The 17969-nt window shown below is 34.9% G+C and overlaps 1 protein-coding gene across 1 annotated transcript; it reads right to left on the bottom strand.

Moving 5' to 3' along the window:
* Positions 1-4215: 4215 nt before the first annotated feature.
* Positions 4216-8101, bottom strand: LOC114260681 (putative glutathione S-transferase parA). The gene is made up of 2 exons (XM_028200851.2): positions 7589-8101; positions 4216-4582 (listed from the first exon to the last, which is right to left on the bottom strand). Exons 1-2 carry the CDS (start codon positions 7928-7930, stop codon positions 4238-4240), a joined length of 687 nt encoding a protein of 228 aa, XP_028056652.2. The 5' UTR covers positions 7931-8101; the 3' UTR covers positions 4216-4237.
* Between the last annotated feature and the right edge of the window lie 9868 nt (positions 8102-17969).

The raw sequence follows: 17969 nt of genomic DNA, 5'->3' as shown, positions 1-17969 counted from the left end.
AAAACAAAAAATTGAAGAAAAAAAAAATCACTAAAGATAAAAAAAAATCCAAAAGAAGTCGGTTATTTATTTATTTTCTTTATAGATCTTTCCAAATTAGATGGATTGGAAAAGTAAAAATTTTTATCACAAATTAAAAAAAAAATACTAAAGACAACAACAACAACAACAAAAAAAAAAAGAAAAAGAAAGAAAAAATCTGATTTTTTTAAGTGAATACCAAACCCAAAAGGTTTGTTTTATTACAACAATGAACATGGGACCATTTAATTCCCAGTACTATTTTATTGAGCAAATTGCATTTCAGCGTATGACAAAAAAATAAATTGCATATCAGTGCTTTATAATTTTTTTGGTCTTATCACTGATTTGTAAATTCCCCCATTTTATTTCCGTATAAAGAGTCAAATGGCATGCAAATAAAAAACAAAACAAAATATAACGAAGATCACTCCGAGCTCTGTTTTTATCTTTCCATACATAGTCACTTCAATGCTGTTAATATAATTGTTAATTGAATCTTTAGCTTTAGTATAATTATTAATTGTATAGGTTTATGCTTTCCTTTTTTGCTTTCGGTGATAGTGGAGCACTTTGGTATCCAATGTAACCATTCTTCTCTCTATAAAGAGAGAGTTCATTCCTCTTTGAATGTATCACATACAATACAGAAACACAACAATCTTGTAACACATCAATCAATCAATAACACATCAAAGTTTTAACATGGTATCAGAGCTATAGGTTAAAGATCTTGGTGTTCTTCGCCTTCCGGCGGGCGGTAACCTTGCCTTGACCGTCCGCCGGATCTCAACCAATTCAAACCTCCCTCTCCCTCTCGGCACCTCACTGAAACACACTACCATGATCATCACTCACTCAATTCACAGACCCACCCATCAGCGTCACCCGAGTCGGCAACGGTAGCTTCGGAAGCACTCCTCAGAAATTCTTGACCAGTAGAATACAAGCACTCCTCTCACATGCTTCCCCTCTCTTTAGCCTCCGACATCACCGCCGTCAAGGGCCACAAAACCCTAGATCTCGTCCCTATCGATCACCTTCCGAAGGCGCTCACCATCGCCGACCTATCTCCGGCGCCGATTCACGGCAATCAGCTCCGAGTCGCCTACCAAGGCGTCCCCGGCACTTACAGCGAAGCCGCTGCCGGCAAAGCCTATCCGAACTGCGAAGCCATCCCTTGCGACCAGTTCGAAGTCGCATTCCAAGCCGTCGAGCTCTGGATCGCCGACAGAGCCGTCTTGCCGGTAGAGAACTCTCTCGGCAGAAGCATCCACCGGAACTACGATTTCCTCCTCCGCCACCGACTCCACATCGCGCTTGCGGAGGTTCAGGAGTTCACCTCTTTCTTGAGGTTGTTGGGGAGCTATCCCATGGACATGACACCTTGAGAGGGAGAACATGATCTAAGGAGCTAATGCTCTCTTTCTACCCGAATGCTCTCTCTCTCTCTCTCTCTCTCTTTGCAATACACTCACCAAGCTCTTTCTCTCTCTCTCTCGGTGTGCGTGGACGGAGGAGAATATCTGGGCTGAATATACACAGATAAAAAAAATATATATATATATATATATATATATTTTCTATCTCTCACTTTAAACCCTCTCTTTTTCTTTCTTTTTATTTTTATATTGACATCCACAGACCACCAACTGGACTCCAACGGCTAATCAATCCCCACTCTACTCTTTTGTTGATTATATATATATATATATATAGAGGAGCACCTCCCCAGACACCTTTTTTTTTTTTATCATCATCCACTTTCATCTTTCACTTCACGCTTTACCCACCACACCACCCAACTTGTCTCCAACCCCTTTAATTTTTAATTTCTGTTATCTTTTTTATCATTTAAATACTCACTACACTTTTTTTTTTATATATTTTCACTAGGTGCTTCTCTTCTTTTCTTTTCTTTTTTATTTATTTATTTCTTTTTCTTTATTTATTTATTTATTTATTTATTTATTTTACTCTTCTTTGTCAAAAAAAAAAAAAAACCACAACAACAACAGCAAAAATCCACACACACTCTTTTATTCATGTGGGGGTTCACAAAACAAAAAAAAAAACAAAAAAAAACAAAAAAAAACACAAAAAAAACAAAAAAAAACAAAACAAAACAAAACAAAAAAAAAAAAAACAAAAAAAAACAAACACCATCACCACAACAACAGATTTGTTTTCTTTTCTGCAGACGGCCACACACCGACATCCCTTCTCTACTCTACCGCCGGTCTCTTCTTCTTGCCTCCGTCCTGGGCGGCCCTTGACGGTGTTGCCTCCGTGTTTCCCACTCCACTGGGCACGATCACTCCACTCTGCTCCTCCACTGCAGCATATGGCGGCCCTCCAAATCGGAACATCACGGTGGCCTTCCGCTTCAGCTCCTTGTTTTCTGCCCTTAGCACGCTTATCTCTGCTCGCGCATCCTTATACATGCGTTGGAGCAGAGCCAGCTGGGAGTTTAACTGCTGCACCTCATTTGTCCTACTCTGCAGCCGGTGCGACAAGTTTGTGACCGCCGTCATGGACTCCACACATGCCTTCAAAGTATACTGATTAGCCTCCACATCCGTTTGCACTGCCATTTTTTGCTCCACCGACTGCATCGGAAAGTTCAACGGAGCAAACCCAGTGGTGTTTGGTTGAGGTTCACGGGACACCGCACCAGTTATCTCTCTTGTGGACTCGTTGAGGTCGGGAAAGAGAGTAAGCAGAGGGCGGGACGAAGAGGCCATTTTCTGGGCAACAGAGTGTTACAGAATATCTCTCGCAACAGAGTGTTGCAGACTCTCTCTCTCAGCACAACGAAGAGTTTTTCAGAGGATTGGCAACAGAGTGTTACAGAATATCTCTCGCAACAGAGTGTTACAGACTCTCTCTCTCAACACAACGAAGAGTTTTTCAGAGGATTTCGCAGGTTTTTTGCCTCTGCCTCGGCCTCAAGCTCCGTCGTAGTTAAATAGCCGAGGCAGCCACGCGCATCGCGCGCCTCTTGACGCCCGACAAACTGGCACGCCTTTTCATGGCACATCTTTTGATAAAGTGGGCACGCCTTTTGAGGGCACGACTTTTGAGGGCTCGATATATATCTACATGTATATTTTTTGGGCAGCCTATCTACACACTCATACAGTGTCTTCTACACCAGTCAGCTTTATCAAATCCTTTGTTTCAACCTCAAATAGGTTTCTATCTTCACACCTATTTGAGTTTGAGGGGGGGTTATACACAGTATCATGTTCAAGCCACCTCATGGCGCACTCCCTAAGTCGCCCCCTTGGTGCACCACCACAATCTTCTACATCGGTCCGACATGACCTCGTAAACTGTCTTCTACAACGGTCCGACATGACCCCATAAACTGTCTTCTACACCGGTCCGACATGACCCCATAAACTGTCTTCTACAACGGTCCGACATGACCCCATAAACTGTCCTGACATTGATTCCGGTCAGCTGCTACATCGGTCCGACATGACCTCGTAAACTGTCTTCTACAACGGTCCGACATGACCCCATAAACTGTCTTCTACACCGGTCCGACATGACCCCATAAACTGTCTTCTACAACGGTCCGACATGACCCCATAAACTGTCCCGACATTGATTCCGGTCAGCTGCTACAACGGTCCGACATGACCCCGTAAACTGTCCTGCTACATCGGTCCGACATGACCCCATAAACTGTCCCGACATTGATTCCGGTCAGCTTCTACATCGGTCCGACATGACCCCATAAACTGTCTTCTACATCGGTCTGACACGACCACACAGTGTCTGCTACAACGGTCCAACATGACCCCGTAAACTGTCTGCTACAACGGTCCGACACGACCATACAGTGTCTCCTATCCCATTTTTAATTGTCAGCTTATTTTTCTGTTTTGTTACTCTCTCCAAACTCAAGTTGGCTAGTACCTATCCTCCTTGAGTTTGAGGGGGGCTGTTAATATAATTGTTAAATTGTTAATTGAATCTTTAGCTTTAGTATAATTATTAATTGTATAGGTTTATGCTTTCCTTTTTTGTTTTCGGTGATAGTGGAGCACTTTGGTATCCAATGTAACCATTCTTCTCTCTATAAAGAGAGAGTTCATTCCTCTTTGAATGTATCACATACAATACAGAAACACAACAATCTTGTAACACATCAATCAATCAATAACACATCAAAGTTTTAACAAATGCCATAGTCCAACAATAGTGCTTATTCAATGCCAAACTTCTGCTTATATTCCAAGGCAAATCCATAGATCTGTTGAGGATCAGGAAGAGACTTGGAGACACTTTCTCTCTCCATACACCTCTTAACCCACAAAACAATCTTAGGGGACTCGGTTTCTATACAGAAATTGGCAAAAGTTTCAATGGTATAAAACCAGGGAGAAAGGGAAACAAGAACCACATCCACATATCCAAAGGTGTCTCCCCCAAAATAATGCTCGTCTCCAAGTTCTCCTTCCAAAGTCTTCAAGCATTCCATGAATTCCTTCTTAAATGCTTCTTGCTCTTCCCCTTTTACCTTCCATACCTTGTAAGCAATGTTGTATAGCTGCATTTGCACCCACCCAACATGTTAAAAGTAAGTACACATGTTTGTATAATCTGCAATTTACACAGATAATTCTTATATTATTTTGCTCTCTGTAATTTCAATTAGTTCAATTTTGACTCTGAATTTTATATATTATCTCAATTTGGTCCAATTAGTTCAACAATTAACATTTTTTTTAATGGAAAAATCCAACGAAAAAGATGATTAAAATTACCACGTAATCACCGTGTAAAAGACAAAACATCCCTAGCCATTGAATGGCCGGGGTCTTTTGACGCCCAAGTTACTCCTCCAGTGTTATAAAAATATTTAATGGACATAATTTATAGAGAAAACAATGTACCTCAACTTATGGGGATTGCTTTGTTAAGGTTATACCCTTTGGTCTAAAGAACACAAGAGCAACCTTCCAAAGAATGATTACCAAGATATTTACTCTTTTACTCGGCTAGACAATGGAAGTTTACATTGCTAACATGGGGGTCAAGAGCAAAAGTGAGTTAAATCATCTCAACAACCTTGCAGAGATGGTTGATATCCTTAAGACTCACACGTTGCGTTTGAATACATTTAAGTGTGCATTTGGTGTGGCTAAGGAAAATTTTTAGGCTTATTAGTGACTAATCGTGGAATAGAAACAAACCTCTTACAAATTTAGGAAATTTAAGAGTTGGAGAGGCCAAATTATCCAAAAGACATGTAACATCTTGCCGGAATGGCAGTCACGCTAAATAGATTTATTAGTCAATCACTAGAATGTGCTCGTACATTTTTTATTTTATTTTATTTTATCTTAATTTGGTCTAATTAGTTCAACAATTAGCATTTTTTTTATGAAAAATGTGCATGAGTGACACATGTCATACTTTTATAAACAAAATTGTAAACTTGATTAAGTTAGTGGGTTAATTTCAACTAACTCAGTGACTATTTTCCTCAAAAACCTTAACAGTTTTATTAATTAAATTAAATTAACACAAAATTTAACTTAATGATCAAAATTGAGCCAATTAAAATTATGAGAACTAAAATAATATAAGGGAAAAAATATAGAAAAAAAATATAGAGACAATCAGTATAATTTGTCATTATGGGCAATGCTTCTTCTGTTTTTCATTTTTTTTTTTTTTTAAATCCGTTCATAATGAAGTGGCATAAGTTGAGTACTAGGTGGTTGAACATAATGTTTTAAACATCTCAAGTTCTTTTCATATTTTTTTTAACTAATTTTACTTATTGTCACAGTCAAAATTAAATATTAATCAGCTTGCTTGTTTTCATATTTCAGAAAATACTTTTCAGAAAATTTTACTTTCTTATTTTTTTTTGTTTTTTTGTTTTTATTGAATTTTTTTTAATATTTTAAGCAATTTTTTTACTTTTTAGACACACCTAACATAAATACACCTAAAAAGTAAAAAAATTGTAAAAAAAATCTTTTAAAAATTCACTAAATACCAAAAATATAAAAAAAAAAATACAAGAATTCGGTACATTTTTTGTATTTATTAATTTTTTAAAATATTTTTTCACAAATTTTTTACTTTTTAGATACATCTAACTAAGGTGCATCTAAATTTTTTTTAAAAAAAACGTTTAAAATTTAAAAAATATTCACTAAAAATAAAAGAATACGAAAACCAAAAAACTCAGGTTGTGTTTGGTAGAGTTTTGTAAATATGATTTGAGAGTATGAGTTGTATTTTGAGTTTGTGAGTTGTAGAATTATGATTTGAGTGTACAAAATTTTTTTGGTTATGGTTTTTGAATAAAATGTTGAATTGAGTGTGGAATTAAGTTTTGAAAGTTTAATTTGACATGTGAAGTAAGAAAATTTGTTTTGTTATAAGTTTTGGAAAGAGTTTTCAAAACTTAATTCAAATTGTTATAACTTATGACAAAACACACTACTTTCACACTATTGGAAATTTTGATCAACACTCAAAACCAAACTCTTTTTAAAATCAATCAAAAAATTTATTATTAACAGAAAATAACATTAATCAATTTTTTAATTGAAAATACTACGAAGGAAATAATTTTTTTTCAAAATAAATATTCAAGAAATTTAAATCATAAATATTTAAATAATTTAAATAATCTAAAAAATTTAATAAGTAAAAAATTTAAATAAATATTCAAAAAATTTAAATCGTAAAAATTTAAATAATTTAAATATTAAAAAAAATTAAATAATTTAAAATGTTAATATTTTAAATTTAAAACCAACTCTACACTCAAATCGTAACCAAATACATAAAACAAAACTCAATTAACAAATTATTTATAAAACTCATAACCAAACATATAACTCGAACTCCATACTACTTTCACAACTCTACAGTCAAATCATAACCAAATACATAACAAAAAAAATAAAATATTTAAAAATATTTTTATAAAATAGAGTTTGAATTTATTTTTATAAAATATTTAAAAATTTTAAAAATTAAAATTGTAATATTTTGAAATTAAAATATTTAAAAATATTCAAAAAATTAAAAAAATCGTAACATATTTAAATATTAAAATATTTAAAATCTTAACAAAATTAAGATATTTTTAAAATATTTAAAAAATTAAAATATTGATTTGAATTGAATTTTGAAAAGAGTTTTGAATTATGTGTTTGGTTATGAGTTTTGAAAAGTAATGATTATGTTTTGAATTGAGTTTTAAGAAATGGGTGTAGAATTATGATTTAAAAGTTCAAAACAAACAACACACTCAAATCAATAAGTGAAACTATAATTTGAATTGTTTACCAAACAGAGTCTCAATTTTTAAAAAACTTAATTCAAAAAAACTCAAACCAAACAAACTGAATGAGATTCAAAAAAACCTATTCACACCGCCTGCTTATCATCAAAAGCATGCAAGTTCAAGTATGGGGCAATTTCAGTTTTTAATTTAAAAAAAAAATAACAACTAAAATTTGTCGTGTCTAGATTTTTCCTAATACATACACACAAGGAGAGGGAAGAAAGAGATTAATTTAAGAACCTTCTTGCAGATGTAATCAGCCCAAAACCTGGCTTGCGAACGCTCATAGGGGTCGGAGGGAAGCAAAGGGGAACTTCCATGCCATGTGTCATCAATGTATTGAACGATGACGAGGGATTCACATATGGATTTGCCGTTGTGAATCAAAACCGGGACGGTCTTGTAAACCGGGTTCATCTCCAGAAGCAGAGGACTCTTGTCCCCCCACAAGTTCTCCTCTTCCTTGGCCTCGTACTCGATCCCTTTCTCTGCCAAGGCGATTTTCACTCTCATCCCATAAGAGCTTGGCCAGAAATTCAACAGAACGACATTATTGTTGTTGTTGTTGTTGGCCTCTTCCATTTCGATTTGAGTCGATAATTAATTAACGTTGTTGTTTGTGAGAACAAAATCAAAAGCTTAATTCTTGTTGTATATTTGTGAGGAGTAATGGCAGACTTGAATTTTATTTATATAGAATTATCCACAACGTTGATGTCATTCCTTGCGACTTGAACATTCTTGCAATAGGATATAGTCCTCGTTTGGAAAGTTGGCTATTTCAATAGCTTATTTTAGTTTTTTATTATTTTAGTAGGTTAAATATTTGTGTTTGGAAATATGGTTGAATTTTTTGTAATTAAATATGATGTTTGTAAGAAAAAAAAATGAAATGATTATGAGTTTAATGTGATATTTTATCTTATTGATTATTTTAGTCTATTTTGTCTTTTTATAGATTTTAGCAACAAAAAAAAAAAACCAATTTTTGACTTCTCAAACATCTCTAAAATACAATTCAAAACTTTTTTCAAAATTCAAAACTTTTTTAAAAATTTATAACCAAACAAATTTTTCTTTTCAAAACGTAACGCACAACTTCACACTTAAATCATAACTCACTATCACTGTAGCATTGTTTGATATAAAAAAAAAAAAAAAAAAAAAAAAGTAAAAAAGCAAAACAAAACAAAACAAAAAAATAATAAGTGCCCATCATCAATAAAAAAGTGGCCCCACAATTTTTATTTATTTATTTATTTTTATATAATAAATATGCAATCTCCATACAACTTGTCCCACCTAACACAAAATGTTTTGAAGTAAAAAGGACTTATAATACGTGTTCACTAGTAATAATAAAAAAATAAAATTTTATTGTTAATTTTAAGATAAATTATTTGAGGTTGAAAATATGGATGTTTGGGTTAACTGTTTGACTTTTTATGAAAAAATGCGTAATAAAAAATTGTAAAAATTGATTTGTAGGGAAAAATTCGAATTGGGAGTTGTGCAGCCATAATTATTGACTTTTGGTGAATAGTGTTAACTTTTTAACTTTTTGAGTAACTTTTTGACTTTTTAACTTTTTTACAAGTTCCCAAACTTGGCCTAAATTTAAGTTATCAAAAACCACCTAACAAATTGTCTGATCATGACCATATTATACAAATCCTGAATATATTATATTGTTTTGAAAAATTAGTTCAAAGTTAAATTTTTGAATTTTTGAATTTTTTATAAAATATGTATAAAAAATTAAAAAATAATATGATTCAAAGTAGATTATAAGTCGAATTTCCAAATTAGGGATAGTTGCAAATATTTATCCAAGATTAGTAGTAGCCTTGTCGGACAAGAAATGAGAAGAGGCGGGCCGTCAGAAAAGACTTGAGAAGTAGTCTCGGGTAGCGAAAACACATTCTCTTACCTTCTTTAGTATTCTATGCAAAATATGATGAAAATGTCACGTTTTTTTCCTATTTTTTTATTCATGTTAGGAAAATCAATGATTCTCCATAAATAAATTAATTAATGGGAATAAAAATTAATACGAAAAAATTAAATTAACGATAACACAAGAATTTTTACGTGATTCCCTCAATGTGAGGTACATCCACAGGATCGAAATTTGATTCCACTATCAACCAAATAGATTCCAAACGATTACAAACGAGACACGAATGGTCTCACAAAACCACTCTTAGGTGAATTTCAAATAATCACAAATAAACAAGAGGAAAGATCTCACCAAATAGATGAACAAAAATCTTCAGAACCAGAGTTAAAGAAGACCCAAAAATAACAATCCAAATCAAACAAAAAAAAAAACCTTGGAATTTTCCTTTACACCACCAAATTGACTGCTGCTCCACAAAGTAATTCCAAAGCCACAAATTGGTTGATTAACTACAGTATAGCAACGACAACACTATTCCACCAAATTAAAAAACCTTCTGACACAGCCTCATGGAAACATATAAACAATATTTATATATTGTTAAATCTTGGTTTTGTTTTATCAAAACTCTAGTTGTTATCAAATTGAATTGGGTCTCCACAAATTAGATATAATATATAAAAATATATTATAATTAATACTAAACCAAATTAAACTCTTTTTCCAAAACCAATTGGGTCCCACACTCCAATAAGGAGATATATCCAACAATTCTCCTCCTACCGACTTAGGTGGAGATATCAACCATACCTGCCAAAGTTCGACACTTAAAATGTTTATCCCTCGACAAAGTCTTAGTCAGCATATCCGAAATATTATCATCCGTGTGAACCTTTTCGAGTTGCAACAATTTCGAATCTAACACATCACGAATCCAATGGTATCTCACATCAAGGTGTTTCGATTTCGAATGAAAAATAGAATTTTTACTCAAGTGAATAGCACTTTGACTATCACAATAAAACACATACTTTTCTTGCTTCAAACTCAATTCTTGCAAAAATTTCTTTAACCATAACTCTTCTTTGCAAGCTTCTGTAATGGCAATAAATTCAGTTTCGGTAGTTGAGAGAGCAACACATTTTTGTAATTTAGATTGCCATGCCACAGCTCCCCCTGCAAAAGTCATCAAATACCCCGAAATAGATTTCCTAGAATCAATATCACCGGCCGTGTCAGAATCTGTGAACCCATCAAGCATCGGTTTACCATCTCCAAAACACAAACACACCTTCGAAGTCCCTCGAAGATACCTTAGAATCCATTTTACCGCTGCCCAATGTTTTTTACCCGGTTTAGAGAGAAACCGACTCACCACACCAACGGCGTAAGCAATATCCGGCCTTGTACAAACCATGGCATACATTAAAGAACCAACTGCTGAAGCATAAGGAACTTTCAACATCTCTTCCTTGTCTTTCTCACTTTTAGGACATTGATTCGAACTAAGCTTGAAGTGACTTGCAAGTGGACAACCAACCGGCTTTGCTTTATTCATGTTGAATCTCTCAAGAACTTTCTCAATGTAGCTTTTTTGAGACAACCAAATCAGCCCCTCTTTGCGATCACGAACAATTTTCATACCAAGTATTTGCTTTGCCGGTCCCAAATCTTTCATAGCAAAAGATTTACTCAACTCTAACTTCAACTTGTTAATCATTGTAGAATCTTGACCCACAATTAACATGTCATCAACATAAAGCAAAAGAATAATAAATTTACCATCCGGGAAATTTTTCACAAATACACAATGGTCCGAAGTGGTTTTAGAAAAACCATTATTCATCGTGAAAGAGTCAAATTTTTTGTACCATTGCCGCGGAGCTTACTTGAGATCATACAAACTTTTCTTCAATTTGCAAACAAATTTTTCTTTCCCTTTCTCTACAAAACCTTCTGGTTGCTCCATGTAAATTTCTTCTTCAAGGTCACCATGAAGAAATGCGGTCTTCACATCAAGTTGCTCAACTTCAAGGTTCATACTTGTAGCCATGCCAAGTACAACCCGAATAGAAAACATCTTCACAATTGGTGAGAAAATCTCATCAAAGTCAATACCTTTCTTTTGCCTAAAGCCTTTCACAACAAGACGTGCTTTGTACCTCAGATTCTTGCCATCATTCTTCAATTCGAAAACCCACTTATTTTTCAGAATTTTCCTCCCCTTAGACAACTTCACTAAATCATAGGTGTGATTTTCAAGTAAGGAATTCATCTCCTCTTCCATGACCTTTTTCCAATCACCTTTCTTTACATTCTCAATTGCTTCTTGGTAGCTCTCGGGCTCCCCTTGATCAGAAATCAACACAAACTCATTGGGAGGATACTTTCTTGAAGGTTGTCGGTTCCTTGTAGATTTCCTCAACTCAAGTTGTGGTAGCGGTTCTTGAGTTGGATGCTCTTCCTCAGTTTCGGGCTCAACTTCATTTTGAATAGCATCACCATCTATATCTTCAAGAGGTGGCTGCACATCTCCCCCATTTTCATCATCCACCGAAGATGAAGGAGATGGATCCATGTCAATGAGATCACTAGTTTTTGGCTCCGGTTGATCACCTTTGCCAAAGTCTTCAATTATTTGGTCTTCAATAAACACAATATCACGGCTTCGAATGATTTTCTTGTCGACCGGATCCCACAATCTATACCCAAATTCATCACGCCTATAGCCAAGAAAAATACATTGTCTTGACTTGCTATCAAGCTTGGACCTCTCATCTTTTGGAATGTGAACAAAAGCTCGGCAACCAAACACTCTCAAGTGCTCATAAGATACATCTTTACTGGTCCAAACTCTTTCTAAAACATCACCATTCAAAGGATAGGAAGGAGACAAATTGATTACGTCAACCACTGTCTTCATTGCCTCACCCCAAAAGGATCTTGGCAATTTAGCTTGTGAAAGCAACCACCTTGTTCTTTCCACAATGGTTCGGTTCATCCTCTCGGCAGCGCCATTTTGTTGAGGAGTCTTCTTAACTGTCTTTTAGTGCCGAATACCTTGGCTGCGACAATACTCATCAAATGGCCCAATGTATTCACCACCATTGTCTGATCAAATGCACTTCAATTTCTGCCATGTTTCTCTTTCAACCATGGCCTGAAAATGCTTAAATACTTCTAGAACTTGATCTTTAGTTTTTAGAAGAAAAACCCAAACTTTCCTTGAATAATCATCAATGAAAGTAACAAAATAAAGTGCACCATTATGTGTTCTAACTTTTAAAGGACCACAAACATCCGAATGAATCAACTCCAAAACATTTTATTTTCTACAAACAACATTTTTATGAAAAGAAACTCTATGTTGTTTACCCACCAAATAATGAACACAAGTTTTAAGATGTGTACCTTTCAAACCGGGTAGAAGCTCTTTCTTGAACAAAACTTGTAGCCCCTTTTCACTCATATGGCCAAGCCGCTTGTGCCATAATTCAGTAGAAGTATCATCTTCAAGTGCATTGACAATACTTTTACAAATTTTTCCTTGCATCGAATAAAGTGTATGAGTCTTCTTGCATTTAGCCACCACCAAAGAACCCTTTGTGAGCTTCCATATTCCATCACCAAATTTGTTGTTGAAGCCTTCATCATCTAGCTTCCCAGTAGAGATCAAATTGAGGCGAATGTCGGGAACGTGCCTCACATCTTTAAGCAACAACTTGCAGCCCAAATTTGTTTCCAAGCAAACATCACCCATGCCAATAATCTTGGACAAACCTTCATTACTCATTCGAACAGAACCATAATCTCCTTTGGTGTAGGTAGTGAAGAAATCAACTTAAGAAGTCACATGAAAAAAAGCACTGGAATCAATCACCCATGAAAAAAAGCACTGGAATCAATCACCCAATTGCTCTCTTGGCCTACAAAATTGATACAATCATCTTCACAAACGACCATGAGATCATCGGTAGTAACTGCCGTTGTGTCTTCTTGTTTCTTATCCACACTTTTGTCACGCCTTTTATCCTTGTTCTTGAGCTTTTGGCATTCTCGCTTCATGTGCCCTTTCTCATGGCAATAATAGTACTCAATGTCTTGCTTTAAAAAAAAACCATCTTTTGATTTGTTACGGCTTTGATCACGACCATGAGGAGTCTTACTCCTCCCACTTGTTTTGCTTCGGCCTCTCACAACGAATGCTTCCGAATGAGAGGAACCAGCTGATGTTCTTCTAGTTTCTTCATTCAACAGGGTACTAGTGACTTGGCCCATTGTGACAACTCCATTGGGCGCTGAATTACTAACGGTCACAACCAAAGTCTCCTAACTTTCGGGCAAAGAACTAAGTAGCATCAAAGCCTGTAACTCATCATCAAAAATAATTTTCATAGAAGCAAGTTGGTTAACAATACTCTTTATTTCATTCAGATGTTCCGAAATAGGGCTGCCCTCTTTATATTTTAAATTAACCAACTTACGAAACAGAAAAACTTTATTTGTGGCTGATTTTCTATCATAAAGACTCTCTAATTTTTCCATAAATCATGTGCCGAAGTTTCAATAGCAACATGATGAAATACACTGTCATCGATCCATTGACGTAACTCCAATGGCTTTTCGATTAAGCCCATTCCATTCATCATCTTTCATACCCTCGGGTTTGCCAGAATCACCCTCAATGGGTTCATATAAATCTTTACAAAATAATAGGTCCTCCATTTTAGTTTTCCAAGTTACCCAATTGCTTCCATTGAAGCTAGACATACGACCCACATTCCCCTCCATTGATTTACATAAATAAATAGACCCAAATAAACCGTAAACTCTGATACCAGTTGTTAGGGAAAATCTATGATTCCCCACAAGTAAATCAATTAATGGGAATAAAAACTAATGCGGAAAAATTAAATCAACGGCAACACAAGAATTTTTACGTGGTTCCCTCAATGTGAGGTACGTCCATGGGATCGAAATCCGATTCCACTATCAACCAAATAGATTCCAAACGATTACAAACGAGACACGAATGGTCTCACAAAATCACCCTTAGGTGAATTCCAAATAATCACAAATAAACAAGAGGAAAGACCTCACTAAATAGAAAAATCTTCAGAACCAGAGTTAAAGAAGACCAAAAAATAACAATCCAAATCAATCAAAAAAAAAACCTTGGAATTTTCCTTTACACCACCAAATTGACTGCTGCTCCACAAAGTAATTCCAAAGCCACGAATTGATTGATTAACTGCAGTATAGCAACTGCAGCACTATTCCACCGAATTGATTTTCCAAAAAACCTTCTAACACAGCCTCATGGAAACATATAAACAATATTTATATATTGTTAAATCTTGGTCTTGTTTTATCAAAACTCTAGTTGTTTCCAAATTGAATTGGGTCTCCACAAATTAGATATAATATATAAAAATATATTATAATTAATACTAAATCAAATTAAACTCTTTTTCCAAAACTAATTGGGTCCCACACTCCAATAAGGAGATATACCCAACAATTCAGACCAACCTCACCTTTGGAGTAATTCTATATCTATACTCTGTAAACATATTAATCAGTGCAAATATTTAATGGATTTGTTTATTTTTTATTTTACTCATTTCACATACAAATGTTCCAAATATACCTATAACATATAAGAAAAATACTTGGGATCTCTTTCTTTTAGGACCCCCATAATCCCCTTTAGATCTTAATTTTGATATATGTGTGGGACCACTCACGAATGTGACCCACACCATCAATGATTGAAATCCAAAGGAGCTGTGAGAGTTCTTAAAAAAAAAGAGTCTCAATCAATGTTAGACATATAATGTGTGCAAAAATTCCAAGCCATAAACTCCCACCACACCCCTAAGCCTAAGTCAAAACCTAAACCTTGCCTTATACACATGACATATTTTTTGCACACTCTAGCAATTTTCCAACCATATTTACTAAGGTTTGCAAAAAAATAAAAAAAAAATAAAAATTAAATCAATTATTTTTTGTATTATTTTACTACTATTCTTCAAAAACTAATACACTGTTTAGTTTTAAGTTTTCAAAAATATTTTTGTTAATTTTATAATTTTTTTTTAGTAAACTTTTTACATATTTAATCAACCTTTTACTTTTTAGAATCATTTAATTTATATACATTTAAAAGGTAAATTATTTTCCAAAAATCTTTTAAAAAAAATAATAAATACAAAAAAACATGTACTGAATTTTTATATTTTTGTATGTTTTTTAAGTGTATCTAAATTAAGTGAATCCAAAAAAAATAATTAGAATATTAAAAATGTTCACTAAAACAAATTCGACAATCAATGACTGAATCGAACAATAGTTTTTGATTCTGTACTTTCGAACCAAATATAAATTTTCAACATATAACTATTTTTTAAGTTGGTTTTCGAATATATGAAATGTTTTCAAAAGTTAGTTTTCGTATAGGTGCAAATTTTCAGCACTAATTTTTAGAATGATAATTGCGACAATAAAAATAAAATACTTCCGAACCAAAAAACTCATCTATTTGTTGCCTAATTTTTTATTAATAGTCATTTTTTTTTCTACATCTAAACATTGATTGTTTTATAAATCCTCCATCATACAAATCAATAATAAAGGTGGGGGTGTAATGGAACAATGTTTAAAGCAATGGATAAGGAGTGAAAATTTGAGCAATATTAGTCAAATCTATGAGAAACAATGAATGAATAGTAAAGTGAACAATGATCAATGGAGGGAGTAAGAAAGAAACAAAAAATTAAAGAGTAAGTCAGCTTATTCTGTCAGAGAAGTAATTGTGTCGTCCAAGACTTTTGGCCTAGACGGTTTTTCCTGTTAAATTTGATAATAAAGGTGTGGCGAGATTGCTTAATGGTATTGAGTTGGGTAATAAGAGATGTAACCGTCAATCAAATAAGATCGTGGTTAAGGGTATAAAATTAATTGAGAATGTTCAATTGGGACAAGATGCTAAAGACGAAGCTGTGGTCCACCACATATTGTTTTTCGTACCCACTGGCAAAAGCATATTCCCCTTTGTCATCAAATGTTTTCTGGTACCAAATATATAGCAAAAGTGGCCCGCGTATAAGGACGAAGATTCTCCATTCAAAATAATTCAAACACATTTATTTTCCCGCATTTGCTTTATGTGTATCATTCCGCAAGAATATTTACTTTACAACCACTCAAACCACCAGAAAAGTAACACGTGTATAGCACTATCCAAAAAGGGAATCAAAAGTACTCACACCACTCACACTTGGGCCCGAGTGTAACTTCCTTTTAACCCCATCCATACACGTGTCCATAAGTACAACAATGGAGGCCCAGATCAGCGGGAGAGAGGGCGCTGGTAATATTAATACAGTGCCCCCCTGTCACACTACTCACACAATTCACACCGAGTTTTTTAACTAATAGGGAGGCCTTATATGGTTGGTGTGAGTTTATTGTTTACCACTACAAAATGCCTCGCCAAGCCTCTTTTAGTATCTATGCCAAAAATATTTTTCTCACCTACCCACAATGTCCATGCCCAAAAGAACAACTCTTGGAACTCCTCTAATCCATTCTCCAACTAGCGTGTCAACCATACTACATACTTGTCAGAAGGGAGCTCCACGAAGATGGAAACTCTCACCTTCATGCCATGGTTCAACGGACGAAGAAGATCCAAACCTCCAACTCGATATTTTTCGATCTCACTGGAACCAACGAGAGGATCTATCATCCAAATATAGAAAAACTCCACTCTCTAACAGCAAGTCGACAGTATATACAGAAAGGGGGCGACATCATAGAATGGGGAGAATTTTCATCGAAGGGGAAAAGTCCGTCGAAGAGCAGAGATGAACTCTGGAGGGGAATACTTGCAGAAGCAAAAATGGAAAAACAATTCTTTGCACTTTGCACAGAGAGATGTCCCACCGATTACATCACAAAATACCCCCAATTAAAAACATTTTCGAGGGATCATTACAAAATATAGAGGCCCCCATATACTAGCCCCTTTAATTCATTTCCTTTCTTAAATGAAGAAGTAAAAAAATATGACTGTCAATCAGACAAGATCGTGGTTAAGGGAATCAAATTAATTGGGAATGTTCAATTGAGACAAGATGTTAAAGACGAAGTTGTGGTCCACCACATATTGTTTTTCGTCATAAGTGATAATAGTCCGTCAGATTGGGGGCCTCTCTCTTTTCATCACAAGTGATAATAGTCCGTAAGAAAGGAAAAGAATTAAAGGGGCTAGTATAAGGGGGCCTCTCTTTTTTGTAATGATCTCTCAAAAATATTTTTAATTTGGGGTATTTTGTGACGTAATTGGTGGGACATCTCGCTTTTCAGACTGGAAAGAATTGTTCCTCCGTTTTTGCTTCTGTAAGTATTTCCCTCCAGAGTTCATCTCTGTTTTTCGAGGGAGTTTTCTCTTTCGATGAAAATTATCCTCATTCTACGATGTTGCCCATGTATATACTGTCGACTTGCTGTTGGAGAGAGGAGTTTTTCTATATTTGGATGATAGATCCTCCCGTTGGTTCCAGTGAGATCGAAAAATCTCGAGTTGGAGGTTTGGATCTTCTTTGTGCGTTGAACCATGGCATGAAGGTGAGGGTTTCCATCTTCATGGAGCTCCCTTGCAACAAGTATGTAGTATGGCTGATAGGCTAGTTGGAGAAGGGATTGAGGGAGTTC

This window comes from Camellia sinensis, chromosome 3 (genome assembly GCF_055761805.1).
Source record: "Camellia sinensis isolate YWXY chromosome 3, ASM5576180v1, whole genome shotgun sequence".
Taxonomy (NCBI): Eukaryota; Viridiplantae; Streptophyta; class Magnoliopsida; order Ericales; family Theaceae; genus Camellia; species Camellia sinensis.
The sequence above is the reverse complement of the archived record's forward strand: the minus strand, read 5'-3'. Positions and strand labels throughout refer to the sequence as shown.